This window comes from Sinohyriopsis cumingii, chromosome 14 (genome assembly GCF_028554795.1).
Source record: "Sinohyriopsis cumingii isolate HCF-2022 chromosome 14, ASM2855479v2, whole genome shotgun sequence".
Taxonomy (NCBI): Eukaryota; Metazoa; Mollusca; class Bivalvia; order Unionida; family Unionidae; genus Sinohyriopsis; species Sinohyriopsis cumingii.
In genome coordinates this window covers 11,845,853-11,865,434 of record NC_142974.1, presented here as the reverse complement: position 1 = coordinate 11,865,434, position 19,582 = coordinate 11,845,853, and the positions used below count along the sequence as shown (strand labels likewise).

Sequence of the window (19,582 nt, the reverse complement as noted above, 5' to 3'; positions counted from 1 at the left end):
ATTTGTTTGCTACAATTTGGCATCAGTTTGACAGATACAACCATCTTGCATTGTTCAAACAACCTCATTAGAAACTCTAAACATGCTAAAATGGTGAACTAACCAGACATGCAATGTTAACTTAAAAACCAAGCACATGGAAAAAGCTCACAGCTCTGTAACAAGTGTCCCTTAACACTTGCGACTAACAAGTATTTAAATGAAATGCCCCAAACATGAGGCATTAAAAATTAGGGGTAAAATGATACATCTGTGTTGTGCATCGAAATGACTCATGATACACAGCCTATGATATAATACATTAATGATACATATATTAAATTGACAATCCTACCATCTTTTAGAAGGTCTGTTAGTGGTATGTGGTGCTCTTTTATGTGATTTACTGGTTATATTTATAGTATGCAGATTGCAGACAGACGTTGATATGCCATTCTCACCTATGAAAAGACAACAACAATACTTTCTTTGCTGTCGTTGATTTGTATTCAACATTTTTGGCCATGTAAGATGGCTCCATCTGATCTGATGCAGGACTCACTTTAGAACCCAAGCAGAGATACCACATTTGCCAGCCTTAGCGTTGTCGTATACTCTGAATCAACTTGTATATGGATTATGTCATCCTAATCGCTTTATCCTATTTTTCGTATGGAAAATAATTCTCCAAGAGTAATGTACAAAAGATATTTCATTTTGGGGAAGAGATCGTGTATGAACAAATATAGGATCCCACAGTGAATATTTTAAACACTTACATGATCGTCAGTATTAAAAATGAACATAGATCAGATGTAATTGCGCTAAAGCAGGATGCACCAGTAATGTACATTGTTTGTAATATACAGTGTTTAAATTTAATTGCATATATGTGCGGTAGAATTTACAATTTAGAAGATGAATAACCACGAGACAGACATATTCCATCACAATTTTCTTCTTGCACCTAATGATAAAAAATAACTGTATCCCCATTAAGAGAGACAGACAGATGTCTTCACGATTGTAAATATGTACTGTTCACTTATATTGTGAATGATTTTTACTTGTGTACAAGTGCAGTACCATATTCCATTATCAATTAATACCACTAGTTAAGTGATTCCTTATAATTTTTGTTTCCATTTACATTATTACAAGAATCACATGGCTTGGTAGTGGTATTTACATGTTAATTAAACACGCTATGGCTGTATTCAGTCATTCCAAGATAACACCTGTTTGAGGTCAAGATTCTGCAGACCAGATCAGAGTAATGTTATGTATATTTGATTTAATTTAAATGTCTGTTTTAAGTTTTAAATTTTTTATTTTTAATTTCATTACATGTCAAAATAATGTAGTTTTGTTGACTAGAAATTTGATATTTTCCAGAAAATAGTTTGTGTGTGTGTGATTTGGATTTTTAATGAAGCTTTAACAATTTTCAGTCATATCACTATGTCTACAGTGTGGCAGTTTATAGTGATGCTTAGCACTGAAGCATCATGTCCCACCCAGTCACATTATCCTGACACCAGGCCGACCAGTCCTAACACTAACCTCTTAATGCTGAGCACCAAGCGAGGCAGCTGTTTGTACCATTTTTGAAAGTCTTTGGTATGACTCTGCTAGGGATAGAACTCATGACCTCCTGCCTCCAAGGCGGACGCTCTAACCACTAGGCCACCGGAGCGGTGGATAATAGTTTGACCTAGACTCTTCAGTTGTAAACACCTAAACCTGAACTAGTTTGTATTTTTTTTTAAAGTCTCAGAGTAAAATGATTGGGTTTTATCAAGGTCATACTGGGTTATGTGATCTTTTTATATGTAAACAGCCTCCATTTTGTAATTCTGGGCTTTCCGAAATTGTGCATGAATTAGTTTTAATAGTGATGCTTAGACAGATCTCAGCTGGGCTTTTTTCTTTACACTGGAAAGTGTCTGTTGTGTCAGTTTGGAGTTATAAATTGCTGAATCTATAAGCAACTACAAAAATGAACCACACCACACTTCTCCCTATACACTGCTAGACATTATCTCTTGCCTGAGGCAAGAAGAACAATGGTGAAGGCAGAATTTTCAAAGCCCTTTATTCACTGCCACTCTAAATTGGCCACCAACATTTGGGTCATGACCTGAGGTTGGGAGTTAAGACCAGCATAACAAAGCACAGCTTCGCTGACTCTGTAAGTAATCTGTACGTGTTACTGCTGTAATCTAAGTAATGCATTAAATTTAAATCCAAACCACTCTGTACATTTCATAAAAGTGGCTGATACATTTCAATTAATTACTTGATATGAAGGCCCATTCAAAATATAAATTAATGCCGCCATCAGTCAGCTATCTTGATCAATTCCAAACTGATGCATGCACATGTATTAGCTATTTGATATAATAATCGTTACACTATTTAAGCTAGAGATGTACCAATTAAGACTGGTAAACCAAAGTAGCAGATCTATACATGGGTAAAAATGGATTACTAACTCTATCAAACCTCAAATAACCTTCTAGTACATTTCATAAGACATTATTCATAAATGTTTAAATATTCAAGCATGAATGAAATGTTGAAGGTGCTGGTATTTTTTCCATTGAAAAGCGAAGATGGAATGAAGAGAAAAGGAAAAGAAATGTTACCAAAAATATACAAAGGAAAATAATAGAAGAGTTTCTGCCAAAACAGATGCCTCGATCTGATGATTTTTTTCATTTATTCTGTGATGGGATCAGTGAATGTTCTGTACAACAATTAAAACTGGGTTTTCAATAGGAACTTAAAACCATGAATAAATATGCATGGTCATTAAAGAATGAAATCTTAACTTTCAGATCATACGATGAAAAGAACCAACATCAGATTATAAACGACATAGCTTTTCAACAATAAAGGTAATATTTAAATAATGTGCAAATGTCTTTTCTGTTCCCTCACCCTTCCTCCACTAGTATAAAAAACATGTATATCAATACAGTAGGTGTGGTTTTAATGGCACATAACCTTTGTTTTGCAAGCTACTGAAATAGTAAAATGCACCCTGTCATTGATTTCAACAAAAGTACCTGGAGGCCCCCTTACTGCATGCATCCTGTGATGTTTTCTCAGTCTCATGGGTCGGGGTAATGCACTTTTTAATGTTTATACATATTCAGTTTGGGAGGCTGGCTTATATGCGAAAGAGCATATACGTGCGTATATACTTTATATTCTGCTTCATCAGTGGACTCTTCTTTTTGCAAAAATCCAAAGAAAAATAAATGAGGGTTTCCATATTGTGGTTTGATCATTTTGATCCATGGCATGTATTTCCGATCTAGTGGTTTTTAAGAAAAAAAAGTAATTTGGAATCCCCCATTTTCTTCTCAAACACAATAGGAAAGATCTAGTCTCCTTTTCTGCACAACTGATCATGGAGTCTCACAATCAAGTATCTTCTTCATTCATACAACCGATTTTCCATTATAATTAATAATTGTAACAATGCTAGTTATATCATACTCTGACTACATGTTAACTCTTTTATATTAATTACTACTATTAATATTTTCATGCTAAATTGCAATACCTATTAAAAAAAAATTAAAATGCTGGCAATACCCATCCCTGCCATCTAAACGACTGATTTCTTCCATAGTATTATATATCCATATTGACTGGAATCATATGCCACATCTGAACTATAGCACTATAGGCAGACTGTTACATACTCAATGAATGCTACTCTCAATCTGGTCAATAAATAACTTAGTAAAACTAAATTTCTGACCATTGCTTCAAGCCGTCGGAGTCAATCTGCAGTTTTGTTACTACCCACACCTGATCATCAACGTACCCTCTAAGGCATGTACACTAGTGAGCACAGAGCAAAGGCCACTGAACAGACCGCAAAACCCTACTGAGCAAATTTTTTTTACGGAAATTGTATCCTCAGGCAGGGTGCATCAAAGTGGGTGGGTGGGGGGCACGAGTCACGATATTTTGAACAATGAACAACTGTAATCAATTAGAAGAAATTGTGTTCAATCAAAAGAATTATCTCTGCGCGCAGAATACATTTAGCTGCGCTAAGACATCAAACAAGCTGCGCGTGCACGCAGCTTAGCGGGAACATTGCTGATCATGCTGATTTTTTTTCTTGTTATGAGTAATCATAAACAAAACTACATTGTCTACAGCACAATGTAACCTTCTCCTTCACCTCAATACAACTGCCAGTTATACTGATTGATAAGCAACTGTTTGGAAGAGAAATTTTCATTGGTTTATTCAAATGGCTTTAAATGTTATGCTGGGTCATAATGATAAAAACATTAAACCAGTGAACTGATTGGTGAAGTATGCCGTTGCTACATTTTCATCTTGATGGTGAGCCAACAGAGCACCAAGTAGCAAGTCAAGTCAACAGAGAACAACCTTATGTAGATACATGTAGTATTGTGGCAACGATCCTGTCAGAATGTGTACAAGTTACATTGTTATGCAATTATGAAACATTTGAATTTTTAATATGATTTCTATTTTATTTTTAAGTCCTTTAATTCAGAGGTTAGTAATATAGTAGAAGTACATGTATACTTCGATATACAAATTTCACTCATGACAAGGCAGATCACTAAGATGAAATCATCAACTGAGCAGGTCAAAAGTGACACGCAAGTATGAATGGGGGGGGGTCACATAAACAAAGAATGCGAATCAAAGTGCAACTACCCTATGGAGAATTAACACATGTACTCTAGTATTTTATTGGTTCAATATGCAAGATTTGAAGGTCAGAACAGGACTGTTCCTGCATGTTAATAAGAATGGGATTAAAACAATTTAGATCATTCAAGAATATTCAAATATTTTGATTCTGATTTATTTCAAATGCAAATTGACACTATACATAGCTGCCAACCACTCAGTACTAAAATACTGACTGCTTAAGACAAAATTACAGATTTTCATGAACATATACTGATTTTTAAAATTTTAATGCATATGTAACTATTTACAATATCAACAACCATCAGGAAAGTAGGACAACAACATACGTGAGTGCATCTATTTTTAGAGCTTCATTACAACAGTCCATTGACAGGATTGCAAATTTATAGTCTATTTATTTGTCTACGTCCTTGTAGCATATTTAGGCAATGGTTAAATAGTATCCGATTTGCTGTTTTTCCCCCCACATTTTTGCAAATACATGTCAAGTCGGAAAACAGCATAGACCTTAAAGCACATCTCGCGAATTCCACAACATAGCACTGTCTTATACGTTTCTGACCTACATAATTTGCAGTTTAAAGTTAAAAATCTTTAATAAAATAAATAATACCTTGGCTTTGCTTTCAATGATTTGTGTATTTTTCTGAAAATATTTGCCCGATGACTTACGAAAATAGACAATTTAATAAACTGGTACACCCCAGACTTAGCAAGTCCGCCATTATTTCCCGTCAGGCCTATTGGTTCACTTAGTTTCAAACTAATGTTATGACGAAATAGTGTAGAAGAGGCAGTCAATATATATCCATTTCTCCGATTCTGATCTTAAAACACATCTGTATGTTTTATCATCAAAGGATATCATGCAGGAAATTGACAGTTGCTACCTTCCTCAGAAAAGGGTTAATGGGCAAGAGTTTGTTTGTCAACGTAAGTGATATAAAAACTAGGCCTAGCTACTGATCTATTGATGAGTACATTTTGCTACAACACTTGAACTAACCAGGCTAAGGCGAAGGGCATTTTTAAAAAAGTATGGCCAGTCAATGTACCTCTTAAATAGATCTTGTTCGTCCATCAGTGATACTGAATTTAGTCAATCCAAGTAAGGACTTATTCCAAACACTAAGCTAGGCATCACTCACTTTCTTACACGTAGCTAGTGTCCTATCCAAACTATCAATTCTAGCAACATTAGCACTCTTCTGAATCTCGTTACAATCTTTGTAAGTTTGCCGTTTAACCCCAAAATACTTATCCAAATTTACGAATAGCATTTTGTCTAAGTCTCAATTCAATCACTTTAAATATCAGTAGATTTCCCCACCTGGCAGCCAGTCAAAGCCTTTGAACTTACCGCCCAGTTAGTGCATCATGTTCTTTTTATGTACTCTTATAATGGCAACATGTATGTACATCAAAGGGTCTTTCAGTCACTGAATTCTGTCATCGTAAATAACAGCACAGCTAACTGATCAACAAATTTTCCCAAAAAGCAGGTGGCTGAAGAAGGACTGGCAAGTCTTTGAATTTTGCAGCACACCTATTACATGCGTATGGAGGACTCCCGCCTCAGTGATTTTCTGTGACCCAGATCAAAAATGGGCATCCATATAGGCGTAATTAAGCATTTCCGAGATCTCTGAATACATAACACACTAAAATGCATAAAATTACAGATGTCTCCTTTTATAGTCAGTATATGACATAAACCCTTCTTTCCTACAGACGTGAGCACATCTATTTTTAAAAGGAGAGGTTTTCATTATGTAATCACTCACTTTAATATAACTTCATTACTACACTCCACTGACAGGATTGCAAATTTATGGTTTATTTATTTGTCTACATACCTGTAGTAATTTTAGGCAATGGTTACATAGTATATGCTTTTCTCTGTATGTTCACAAATATGTGTAAAGTCAGAAAATGGTGTAGACCATAAAGTGCATCTCGCGATTTCCACAACATAGCACTGTTCCATACATTTCTGACCTACATAGTTTGCATTTTCAAGTTAAATATTTAACAAAAATAATACATAGGCTTTGAATTTTTCTGAATATATCTGCCCGATGAGTTACAAAAGCAGACAATCTAATAAACTGTTACATAACAGACTAAGCGATATCCGCCATTACTTCCCGTTAGATGAATGGTTCACTTACAGTTTCAAACTAATTTTATGATGAAATAGTGTACAAGAGGCAACATCCAGAACACCGATTCCGATCTTAAATCACAAATTGCTATTTACTCATTACTGTTCAAGTTTCGAAACACACGTTCGTATATTTTTATCATCAAAGGAAGCATGAGGAAATAGCGCAGTGATAGTTGTTACCTTACTCGGAAAAGAGATAATGATCCATCAGCTATCAATGCACACAAAGTATGATCAGTCAATGTACCTCTTACAAAATCACAGGGCTAAATCATTTTCGCTTTCCTAACAGAAGAAGGTGAAGTTTACATTTTTTTAGGCAACATAGTTGCCTGGTAGCGTGACCCCTGGCCCTCCCCCAAAAACTATGAAAGTTAGAAGAACTATTGGTTGCCATGGAGTTTAATTTCTACAGTCTTTATAACATAGACATAGCTCTTGTTTGACCATCAGAGTGAGACTGAATTTTGTCAAACCAAGTAAGGACTTATTCCAAACACTAAGCCAGACAGCACACATTTTCTTAAACTTAGCTGCATCCCAACCGAACTATCAATAATAGCAACTTTGGCACTCTTCTGAATCTCATTAACCCCAAACTACTTATCCAAATTGGTGAATGGCATTTTGTCTAAGTCTCAACATTTCTTGATTCTGATGTCACGTGCAATGCTTATTCTGCTACATTCAGAAATGACCACAATAATGAAAGCTAAAGTTGCTTATTTGATGTACTATTACAAATGACCACATGTACATCTCTGGGTCTTTCTGCCTCTGAATTCAATCACTGTAAGTATCAGTACATTTTCCATCCCCGCCTCCAGTCAAAGCCTTTGAACTTGCCGCTCAGCTATTGCATCGTGTTCTTTTGATGTAAACTTATAATGGCAACATGTACATCAAGGGGTCTTTCAGCAACTGAATTCTGACACTGTAAATATCAGTACAGTTAATTGATCAGCACTTTTTCCACAAACCAGGTGGCTGAAGCAGGACTGGCAAGTGTTTGAATTTTGCCCCACACCTATTACATGTGTACGGAGGACTCCCGCCTCTGTGATTTTCTGTGTCCCAGATAAAAAAATTGGCATTCAAATAATATTTTTTTTACTGTTGCAGTTATGCTCAAGTTTGTAAGAGCCATAAGGAGGAAATTAGTGATGTATGATTAGATATAGCCAGACAGTGCCATGGGATTATTTTTGAGGACATGAATATTTAACTAATTACATCAGATTATGTGAAACTTTCAAGGACTTGGAGAGTACATTGAAGGAAAAATATTCGGATTAATAATTGTATTAAATGCAGTGAGACAAAAACAAACATATATATATGTGTGTTTCCTATTGCACTGTTTTCAAAATTAGAGGTAGGTAGGCTTTTCAACTATATATATATATATATATATATATATATATATATATATATATATATATATATATACGCACACAATGGCTAGTATAAAGTACTGTGTGCTCTAAGTATTGGGATAAGCCCGTTCAATGTGATAAACAATCCAATTTATGGATTTTATTATTTTCATTTATTTTTTTTTAACCATGGGGGTGGGGTGCAAGGGTCAGCAACAACAAAAATGATAATGGTCTACTGACCGGAAATATGCATTTTTTAAAAGCTTGATCCACAATAGCTTGATACAGTTTCTGGATTAGCAACAAACTGATAGTACAATTCAGATTATTATAATTACATTCAAGGAATTCATACACTGTAAGTTATTGTTAATTCTTTGACTTTGTTTTACTTGATGTTACTTTTTTTTAAAATTCTATTTTGGAAAACTTGAATGCTTGTTTGGGTTTTACCTTATCTTGTTACTTTATGTTGAAGTCACTAGACGTAACAACATTCAGTTCTTGACCATACCATGACAGACTATCACCAGAATAACCAACATGATTCATAGATATTTCTCTCATATCAAACTGACTCTAATTTGAACAGTTACTGTCATATGGAACATCAAAGCATAATTGTCACTAACCATATTATTTTAAATAAAAAAAAAAGGAAAAACACAATGAAACAAAACAAGCCACCAAAATTAGAAAATTGCAAAAAAGCACTGAGAACTGATCCAAACTATGAGGAACTAAATATGTTATTTTTAAATAATTGTATCAGTCTGAATATAATCTGTATCAAAAGAAAATCATCATAAACGTTCAGGCCTTCACAAGGAGTTACCTCCCTTTACACACGCCCATGCACCGGTGACACACTGATCTAGCATCCAAAATGGCCGCCAATATACCCATTTAAATTATAGTATATTTAAGTCAATAGCTGTATAATCTAACTTACCATTTCTGCTTACGTCGAATTCAACAAGATTCACTAAGTGTGCTATTTCATGCGGTAACCTGGCGATTTCATTATCGCTAAGGGTTACTTTTCTCAGTTGTACCAAGCGAAAGAAGTTCTGCAAAGAGAAAGAGGAATTTGTTGATCAGTTTGTAAGCATACGGTACCAACCAAGATCAACAAGATCCGACTAAGAAAAGAGAGATACAGGCACATGCAAAAATGAAAACTTATACCTTAGGTAGTTCACGAATACTATTAGCGTCCAAAAATAACTCTTCCAGACTTCGAGCGTATCGCAAAACATCGTCAGGCACTGACTGGAGATTACAATGTCGGCGATCTATCCACTCTACCTGGCGATTACACGCCCGAAATATAGGTATACACTTAAACATGCTGTTTAAATTAAGTTACGTTATCCAGGACAACATGTGAATGTCCTGAAATATCCGCCTGAAAAACAGATCGATGATTATCCAATGCTTATCCGGGAAATAACAGAGGCTACATGATACTGATTCGAATACTGTATTGAGTCGCGTGACGTCACAACAAATCCCACAAAACAGTGCGCACGCAAATTCTTCCGCTAGGTGGCATATCACTCCTCAACTAGTGGGACCAAATTTTTTTAGTGGTGGCTTTTTTACTGTTACATAAAAAAGTTCATATTCCAGTTTAATAAAACAACAATGCGTGGAAGCATTCTCGTTTTCGCCGGGCTATTCACCATTTCCTAGACCTTGTACTTCTGTGTCATTAAGAAAAAAAAGGCCAAACCAAACCAATCATTCGACCATGACTATTTTTTTCCAATCGAGGAAGTAGGTGCAAAAATAAACAAGCGACTGCCGATATTTGGGTGTTAAGCTGTGAATCTTCCAAATAAAGAACGAGCTCACTAATTTTGAACGTACCTATTGACCATATCACAAACAAGAAAACCTTACTACAGTAAAAATGTAGTTATGTACTGATTTGCACATAGCCAGCGATATTCAAATGATATTAATCCTGCGGTACACTGTAAGCAGGTGTTGTTGCAGTATTTCTTATACAAGTCAATGCCCTGCTTTGGTCTAGTTTCAAGAGGTTCCCACCCAGGTATTATTTTGAGAGCCTTTATTTTGTGTGTGTCCGGACCACTTTTTTAAAGTGAAGAAGCATCCTCCTATTCGAATAGGTTGGGAACCACTGCTCCAGACCATATTCTGCAGGTAAAGCAGTTTATAGGTCACCAACGGTCTGATTAAATTCAATCTCCACTGTCGTACGCAACGAACACAGTAGAGATCTGGTTTTATGCAGATTCCTGCTATGCGAAAGTATTAATGTATCATTCGAAAAGCAGACAAAACGCTGAATATAGAAATTGAGCTTGTGGAAGAATCAGTGGTGACACGATGGAGTTGAGAGGGATAAAGTTGGGGCAGGTGCGTTTTCCACAAGGTGTAGGGAGGGGTGCGCCTGGAGCTTTTCTTTGGCAGCTGAAATTTTCATAGTATTTCGACTTCACCTTACTGTAATAGGGGCAGATCTTCAAAACATTTGTAAGGAATGGTGAGGACGGTTGGCACCTGCCATTGAAAGCATGTTCTCTGCATCAAACTAATGGCGCCAGTAACTGAAACCCTGACAGGTGTCTTCACATAAACGCATTCTGGATCAAGAGGTATATTATACATGATTTAACGATGTATTGTCATCATAGAAAACTGTATAAATATTCGTCCATTTCTTATATCATTTTTAATTGTCGCTATTTATGTATTATACGAGGACATATTTACCTGATGTTGATGCACCATGTTGTCCCTCAGAAAAACACTAAATGCACGTGTATCTAATAACATAAACTTTAATACAATTTATTGAAATTACCCACAAAACACATTTAAAAACATGCTTACATTCACTCGCTTTAAAATCATTATAAAAGATGCAAAAATTAACAAATGACCCCACCCTCCGGTACCTAACAGTCATATTGCTCTACACATGTTGCATGCACACGTACATGATCAGACAAACACGTATTTCAAACATGCAAGCGTTGCACAGTAACACGCATATAAACACATACCAAGAGGGGGAAAAATAGATAATGCAATGGCAGCACAGTGAGAATACCGTGTCAGTAGATAACGTTAATCTTGACCATAAAACTTCGAAACAGTTTTCACAATTTTTTAAGAAAAAAAAATCCAACACATTACTCAACAATATGACGATGCAGCCTTTTTAAAATATTAAAGTGAAACAAATATTCATAAGAAAAATCTGGATTGTCCGATAAATGACCATTTTATTATTTGGAGAAAGCTGCTTAACCTTGCTAGCTAGAAGTTTTACGTTTGAAAAGATACTACAATAAATATGGAGTATGCGCATTTGGTTATAGCGCCCCGTTTTAAGGAATCCTTAGAGTTGTATGATTACTTTTGTGATAGCGGAAGGATTACAGTCCTCACCCTTTTTGATTTGTCTGCAGCATTTGACACAATAGACCATGGTCTATTGCTTCACCGTCACCAGCGTGTATTTGGCATTCGTGATACAGCCTTACTGTGGTTCAAGTCCTACATGGTCAACAGGACACAAATTGTATCTGCAAATGGAATACACTCCAGCCCAGTTGATCTATGTTGTGGTGTTCCACAGGGGTCTGTTCTTGGACCTGTTCTCTTCATTCTGTACACTCAGTCGCTCTCAAGTGTTATAGATCATCATCCAGTGTCTCACTAATTGTACGCTGATGACACCTAACTATACAAATCTAGCCACCCAACTGAAGTTGATGCTACCACCCAAGGTGTAGAGAGGTGCATTTCTGATGTGAAATCATGGATGACATGTAACAAGCTGCAGATGAATGATGATAAAACTGAGGCCAATCTGATTACAACACAAAGACTTTCTCATTCACATACTATACCTCAAACAATAAATATCAGCAACACCAACATTAAATTCACACAATCAGTACGAAACCTAGGTGTTACTCTGGACAAAACTCTCACATTGCACCAGCATGTCATGAACATAAGTAGTATAGTGGGACAATATGGCGACAAGGGGACTTTAATGTTAAAATAGGGGGGTTTGCCTTATAGCGACAATGTAAATGTAACATGGGAAAATTTTGAATGCCTAATAGCGACAAGGGAATTTAACATGGGAATATATTTTGGGACTGTATAGCGACAAGGGAAATTTAACATGGGAAAATTTTGAATGCCTTATAGCGACAAGAGAATTTAACATGGGGGTAGATTTTGGGACTGTATAGCGACAAGGGAAATTTAACATTCGAAAATTTAGCGACAAATAACCCAATATACACTATCCTCAAAGAGGGAAGAGGCAAAAGCGATAATATACTAACCACAAAGAGGGAAGAAGAAAACCATTATACACTATCCACACGGAGTGAAGAAATAACCCATTATATTCTATTTGTTTCTTCTTCCCTCAGCGTGGATTGTAGATATGGGGTTTATTTTTTTACATCTCACCTCTGTGTGGATAGTAGGCATGGGATTTGTATTCTTCCTCTTCCATGTGTTAATAGTATATTTGTGGTTTGTATTATCTCCCTTCTGTGTTGATAGTGTATTTGAGGTTTGTTTTTTTTTCTCTTCCCTCTGTGTGTGCGTGTGTGTGTGTGTGTGTGTGTGTGTGTGTGTGTGTGTGTCTGTATGTGTGTTCGCGTACGTTTTGTGGATACTATATTTGGTTGTTTTTTTTCTTCTTCCTCCCGTGTGTGGATAGTATATTTGGGGTTTGTACGCGTTAGTGACGTTGTGTGGATAATATATTTGGGGTTTGCACGCGTTAGCGACGTTGTGTGGATAGTATATTTGGGATTTGTATGCGTTCGCGTAGGTTTGTATAGATAGTAGATATTGCGTTTGTATGTGTTAGTGTAAGTTTGTGTGAATAGTATATTTGGGTTTGTTTTCCCTCCCTTCCGTGTGGATAGTATATTTTGTTTTTTTTTCCCGCTTCCCTCTGTGTGAATAGTATATTTTAGGTTTGGTTTTATTCTTTCCTCTGTGTGTGTGTGTGTGTGTGTGTAAGATCGTGTGGATAGTATATTTGTTTTTCTTTTCTTTTTCTTCCCGTGTGTGGATGGTATATTTGTTTGTTTTTTTTCCTCTTCCCTGTGTGAATAGTATATTTTGGGTTTGTTTTTTCTTCTTCCCTATGTGGTGTGTGTGTGTTTGTGCGTATGTCTGCGTGCGTACGTCTGTGTGTGTGTATGTATTGGTCTCTGTCCCTATAAAACTCCCTTTATCCCTATCAAATACATTCTACCTACCTACCTACCTACAGTAGCGCGTATTCAGGTCAGCCACTTGCAACACTGTTGCCATTTATCCCCTAGTGTCCAGTACAGTGACGTCACTGAAGCTGGAAATTTTGAGTATAAATATGGACTTGGGGGTTTTCCACAGGCTGTAGCTATACATATATACTAGAGTTCATAAACAGGAACGTCACTCAAGCTGAGGCTATAAAAAAGATAGTGGGGTTGTCCAAAAGGAATTTTCCACAAGTTGTAGCTATAAATAGATAGTGAGATTTCATAGGAATTTCAGCTGATTATAGCTATAAATAGATACATGGGTGTTTATCCACGATCGTCACACAAGTTGATATTGTAAGTAGTTACTAGGTTTATCCATTTTAGTCTAAACCATTGTAACTTAATTTTCGGGGATATGTTTATTCTCCTTTAAATTCTGGAACAATTTCGTCATTTTAGCGTTACTTTTAGTCACATCCATTTTGGCGTTGAGCTTTTCCTTGATTATAGCTATTTATAGCATCATTACAATTATGCAAATTTTTGAACACCCCAGCAAAATTTTAGGTCTTGGTAATGCTTTATATATAAATCTCAGGCTTGTACTAGCGTATCAGTCCCACCATGTTAAATTCCCCTTGAGTCTAGACACGCCCACGATATATTCCCATGTTAAATTCCCCTTGAGGCTATACAGACCCACAATCTATATCCCATGTTAAATTCCCCTTGTCTCTATACAGTCCCAAAATATATTCCCATGTTAAATTCCCTTGTCGCTATAAGGCATTCAAAATTTTCGAATGTTAAATTTCCCTTGTCGCTATACAGTCCCAAAATCTACCCCCTTGTTAAATTCCCTTGTCGCTATAAGGCATTCAGAATTTTCCCATGTTAAATTTCACTTGTCGCTATACAGTCCCAAAATATATTCCCATGTTAAATTCCCTTGTCGCTATAAGGCATTCAGAATTTTCCCATGTTAAATTTCCCTTGTCGCTATACAGTCCCAAAATATATTCCCATGTTAAATTCCCTTGTCGCTATAAGGCATTCAAAATTTTCCCATGTTAAATTTCCATTGTCGCTATAAGGCAAACCCCCTATTTTAACATCAAAGTCCCCTTGTCGCCATATCGCCCCACTATACTACTAACATATGCAAGGCTGCATATCTTGAGCTGAGACGCATCAGCTCAATTCGCAAATATCTCTGAGTTGATGCCACTAAAACACTTGTGTGTTCATTTGAACTTCCAAGACTGGACTATTGTAACTCTGTCTGGTTCATCTCAATATCTGCTCCAGAAACTTGAAAAAGTTCAAAACACAGTGGCTCGGATCATACTTAGAGTACCACGATCAGAGTTCACCTCTCCGCTACTCTGTAACCTACACTGGCTATCCATTCGATCCAGAATCAAACACAAAATCTGTTCTCTCTGCTACGTTTCACTGTCGGACGCTAGTCCAACATACCTATCCAACCTCACCCATGTGTATACACCAGCAAGAAACTTACGCCCCTCTTCTGACAATCGTATACTCATTTTTCCCACTATGAAAACAAAGTCATATGGACAGCGTTCTTTTTAATACCGGGGCCCAGCAACGTGGAATGAATTGCCCACTGAACTTAGACACAAAGACACAGTGATCACATTCAAGAGTGCTCTCAAAACTCACTTATTTCGACTGCAAGAACAAACTTAAAGACCTAATAATAGTTCCTACCTTAAATATTCTCAGCATGTTTTTTTTTATAATGAGTTCTAATTTCATAGTGTTTGTTTTTGTAATCATATCATTATATGTTTTTTTATGTTCTAGGTGTCGTCTAATGTTGTAAAGCGCTTAGACCTTCTAAAGATTAGGCGGTATAGAAAGTCCTCATTATTATTATTATTATTGGAATTCGGCGCATTGGAAATATTCCTAGCCCGAAATAATTAGCCAATTATTAGGAGCAAACGTCACGGAGTGAAGTGTTAGTAAGTTTTCATGATGCCATGGTTAACTAGTAGTGAATTCAGGCCAAAACTGAATGAATGTCCCTGTAGTAAGATAGTCCATATTCAAATCTAGTGGTGTATATTGGTGGTGTGACTGCGGTGGCATTATTTACGGTAGGAAACCGGTAAATTACATAAGGGAATAAATAAGAAGAGACTTGGCAGATAACGTTTATGTCACCATGGGGGCCAATGTGGTGCAATTATATTGGCGGAATGTGCCAAGGAAAGCATACATTGACTGGCCTAAGGTGGCGGGGTTAAAATAGTTCCCAGTGTTAGGGGATACTCGTATAATTTCTAAGGCGCGAACGGTTGGCGGTAGGGAAACATGATGAAGATAAACCATGCAGATGTGCGGTTGATATATATTTGGCAGGTTGTTTTATCTGTGGCCTTGCCTTAATTAGAATAAAATTTAGGTATAGAATGGACACGTCGGGCCTTCGAATTTACAACTGAAGTTGTATGGAAGTCTTTGGAAAGTTGGGATAAACTTATGACTTCTAGCGAGAACCGCACCAGGGTTTGACAACCGCTCGGTCAAGTAAATACCCCTGTGCGTGTAACAATACGAAGGCTTCTGTGACAATCTGCCATATATATATATATATATATATATATATATATATATATATATATATATATATATATATATAAGTGCTGTTTCTCTACCATTTTCAACTTCTGATTACAAACTAGGTCACTTTACTATCCACCATTTTTACTGGCTCAATTAACTACTGTAATCCTCAGAATATAACTAGGGAAGAGAGTAGTGATTATCTGATTAACCCGGTAAATTAAGTTTAAAAAATAACAAAATCCAAGAAATCTTTCTTGAATACATGAAATAAGCAACCATTAACTTCTGACAAGGGAAATGTGGTATCGCCTATCACGTTAACGTTAAACAATCGTTCATAAATGTAAGGAATTGGAATATATTATATATTATTCTTTATTTGGTGTTACCTCATACAAAATTGAAAAATAACATAATTTAATTGAATTTTCTCTAAATTCTATTTGCATAAATGATCACTAACAAGAACTAAACGAGTTGTAAATTTAAATTAAAACAGCTATAAAGTACTAGCCACCAATTCAGGTGAAAAAATACCCCAGACATTAAAATGTTTCATATGACCAGATTTCAGTGTCACTAATATTCATGTTTACATACATAAAATGATCAAATTTTATGAAAGTTTCTACATACCTTAACCACAAAAAACTGAGTTTGGGTTTGAATATATTATGTAATCATATAAAAGCAAACACAAGCTGAACACGGAAATCTCTTTAAGACTGGAATTAAGTTATCTGTCTGGTGAAAAGTCTTGTGAATGGTGGATGGGCTGTTCTGCTTTAATTCTATTCAAATAAATGCTGAAAAATTTAGATTAATATCTCCTAAGAAAATGTAATGCTATCTTAGCAGGTAATGAAGTTAGCAACATCTAGCTGCTATAGAAATGTTAATGAAGTTAGCCACTACTAGCTGCTATAGAAATGTTATTGAAGTTAGCAACTACTAGCTGCTATAGAAATGTTAATGAAGTTAGCAACTACTAGCTGCTATAAAAATGTTAATGAAGTTAGCAACTACTAGCTGCTATAGAAATGTTAATGAAGTTAGCCACTACTAGCTGCTATAGAAATGTTATTGAAGTTAGCAACTACTAGCTGCTATAGAAATGTTAATGAAGTTAGCAACTACTAGCTGCTATAAAAATGTTAATGAAGTTAGCAACTACTAGCTGCTATAGAAATGTTAATGAAGTTAGCCACTACTAGCTGCTATAGAAATGTTATTGAAGTTAGCAACTACTAGCTGCTATAGAAATGTTAATGAAGTTAGCAACTATTAGCTGCTATAAAAATGTTAATGAAGTTAGCAACTACTAGCTGCTATAAAAATGTTAATGAAGTTAGCAACTACTAGCTGCTATAGAAATGTTAATGAAGTTAGCAACTACTAGCTGCTATAAAAAATATTAATGAAGTTAGCAACTACTAGCTGCTATAGAATCGTAACCTTAATGCCATGCATATGAAAGAAATATACCAATACGTCATCAGATGGATATCATAAGAATATAAACACTATCGTTACGTGTATAGCTGGTGAAGAGTGCAAAACATAGGACATTGAGTAAATAGCTTATAGAAAAATGTCAGTTAACTATATGTCAGAGTATATCTTAGTAGTACAGTAGACCAGTACAGAGTGTCAATTGTCATAACCAACATAACTGAGGATAGATCGGGTGGAGCAAATACATTGAAATGAACCTTAAGACCATTGTCATGGAGCGTGTGATGTATTTCATCATCTTCAGGATGGGCAGGTATCGATCTCTATAGTTCCTAAGGTATGGTCTCAATAGAAGTATAAGTGATATTCAATAGTATGACTTTCACCTGTATGGGATCCAAGCAGAAAACACTTGACCATCGATTGTTACACTTATTATATATATACAAGAAAGCAAATTTTTAAGTAAATTATTTTTCTCCGAGAATACTTACCCAACCATTTTACGTTAGGAATACCAACCTGCTACCTCGCGAATCAAGCCGTACTAAAAGACGAAAATTGTATGTTTCTGTCAAGTTAAATTGACAAATGGCAATAGCTCTTGCCCTTTGACAACGACATGTTTCGCTAGTTTTTAGGTTAGCGAGATAATACTGAGTTGCTCGCATGGCTAGGTGGTCGGGAGGGTTTTTAAGTAATGTGACTGGGTAAGTATTCTCGAAGAAACATAATTTACTTAAATCTCCAATCACGTTACGTTCGGAGAATAAATAATAGGAAGACGTTATGCTGATCATTCGACCACTACCTTGGGTATCGTTTCTTGGGAAGAACAGCTGAGGTTCCCCGTTCTCCTAATTACAGCCTGAGGTCACTTGATATGTGACCCGAACGTACGGTTAAGAAGATTAATATTGAACTCTTCTTACCTTCTCAATTTCACCGGCATATCCAACAAAGCTAGCAGGCTCTGTTGATTGATCTAGAATGGTCTGGTGGCCATTTGTGCTGCCGCCACAGGATCTACCAGATTGAAGGTTTCCCTCTGGGACGCTAAATCTCTGAGATGAAGGTTCGCGAAGGTTCATTCCACATGCCAGCCAACAGCTTATATTGTATCTCGGATCGAAATGTTGCGTTTGAACGCGAGACTCGCAAAGATGGCTCGAAGCTTCTGAGCAATACTCTTCGTGAGGTGACTGATCTGGTGAGACGACACAATAGACCGAGCTCACAACCCACTTCAGCCACAAAGCAAGGGCTTGAGAAGTTACATCCTGTGTTCTGGTTCACAGTAACTTAAAGAGGCGTTTGCTCGTGCCACCGCTTGTCTCTGTGCATTTCAGGTAGTGCTTGAGAGCTCGAACAGGTTCTTGAATGACTGCTGTTCTCGACCTGTCTATGGAAGAGGGCGAGAGAGTGACGACTCTTTGGTTACCGACAGATGGTAACCTATTTTCGGCTACAAAGCCTGGTTGTGTCCAGAAAACCAGTAAACCCTCCGATCGTAACTGGAGAGTGTTTGAGTCGACATAAAGGGCATGTAGGTCGCGTACCCTGCATGTGTAAGCTAAAACTATCAGGAATCATGACTTGGATGATACTGGCTTTAGCGAAGTGTGGGCTAGATGTTCAAATGGATACGAGTCGAACCATATTAAAAACCTAGGACTGGTTCTATTTGGAAATAGAGTGAGAGATGTTTTTATCGATTGAGTCCAAATAGGATTCAAAGATCCGATAGGTCGATATCATGCCCAAAATAATGTCTGCCATGATGCCAGAATGTATCCGATATCATGGGGATGAATCCTTTGAGAGAGATTGGGGATAACTGTTTCTTCTCAAAGAGCCAGAGAAACGTCAGCCAACTGAGGGATTCAGGAGCGCAGAAGGACGATATTGTTGGTATGACACCAGTCCACTTTCCCTCTTTATCCCTCTTGCTCTCGAGATTCTCTACACACCTCGAAGGTTTAAATTGCCTGTCTCGCAGGGCTGTCCTGATAAGATCCAAG

At 36.5% G+C, this 19,582-nt stretch overlaps 1 protein-coding gene across 12 annotated transcripts in view; it reads right to left on the bottom strand.

The window, feature by feature from the left end:
• LOC149783253 (protein scribble homolog) overlaps window positions 1-9,752 on the bottom strand; it is a 184,501-nt gene extending 174,749 nt beyond the window's left edge. For all 12 annotated transcript variants that reach the window (XM_089931472.1, XM_089931479.1, XM_089931476.1 and 9 more), the window contains exons 1-2: window positions 9,433-9,752; window positions 9,197-9,314 (exon numbers count right to left, since the gene is read on the bottom strand). In XM_089931472.1, coding sequence (XP_089787598.1) covers window positions 9,197-9,314; window positions 9,433-9,594 — 280 coding nt within the window. In that variant the 5' untranslated portion in view covers window positions 9,595-9,752. The remainder of the gene's footprint in view (window positions 1-9,196; window positions 9,315-9,432) is intronic.
• Window positions 9,753-19,582: the final 9,830 nt, after the last annotated feature.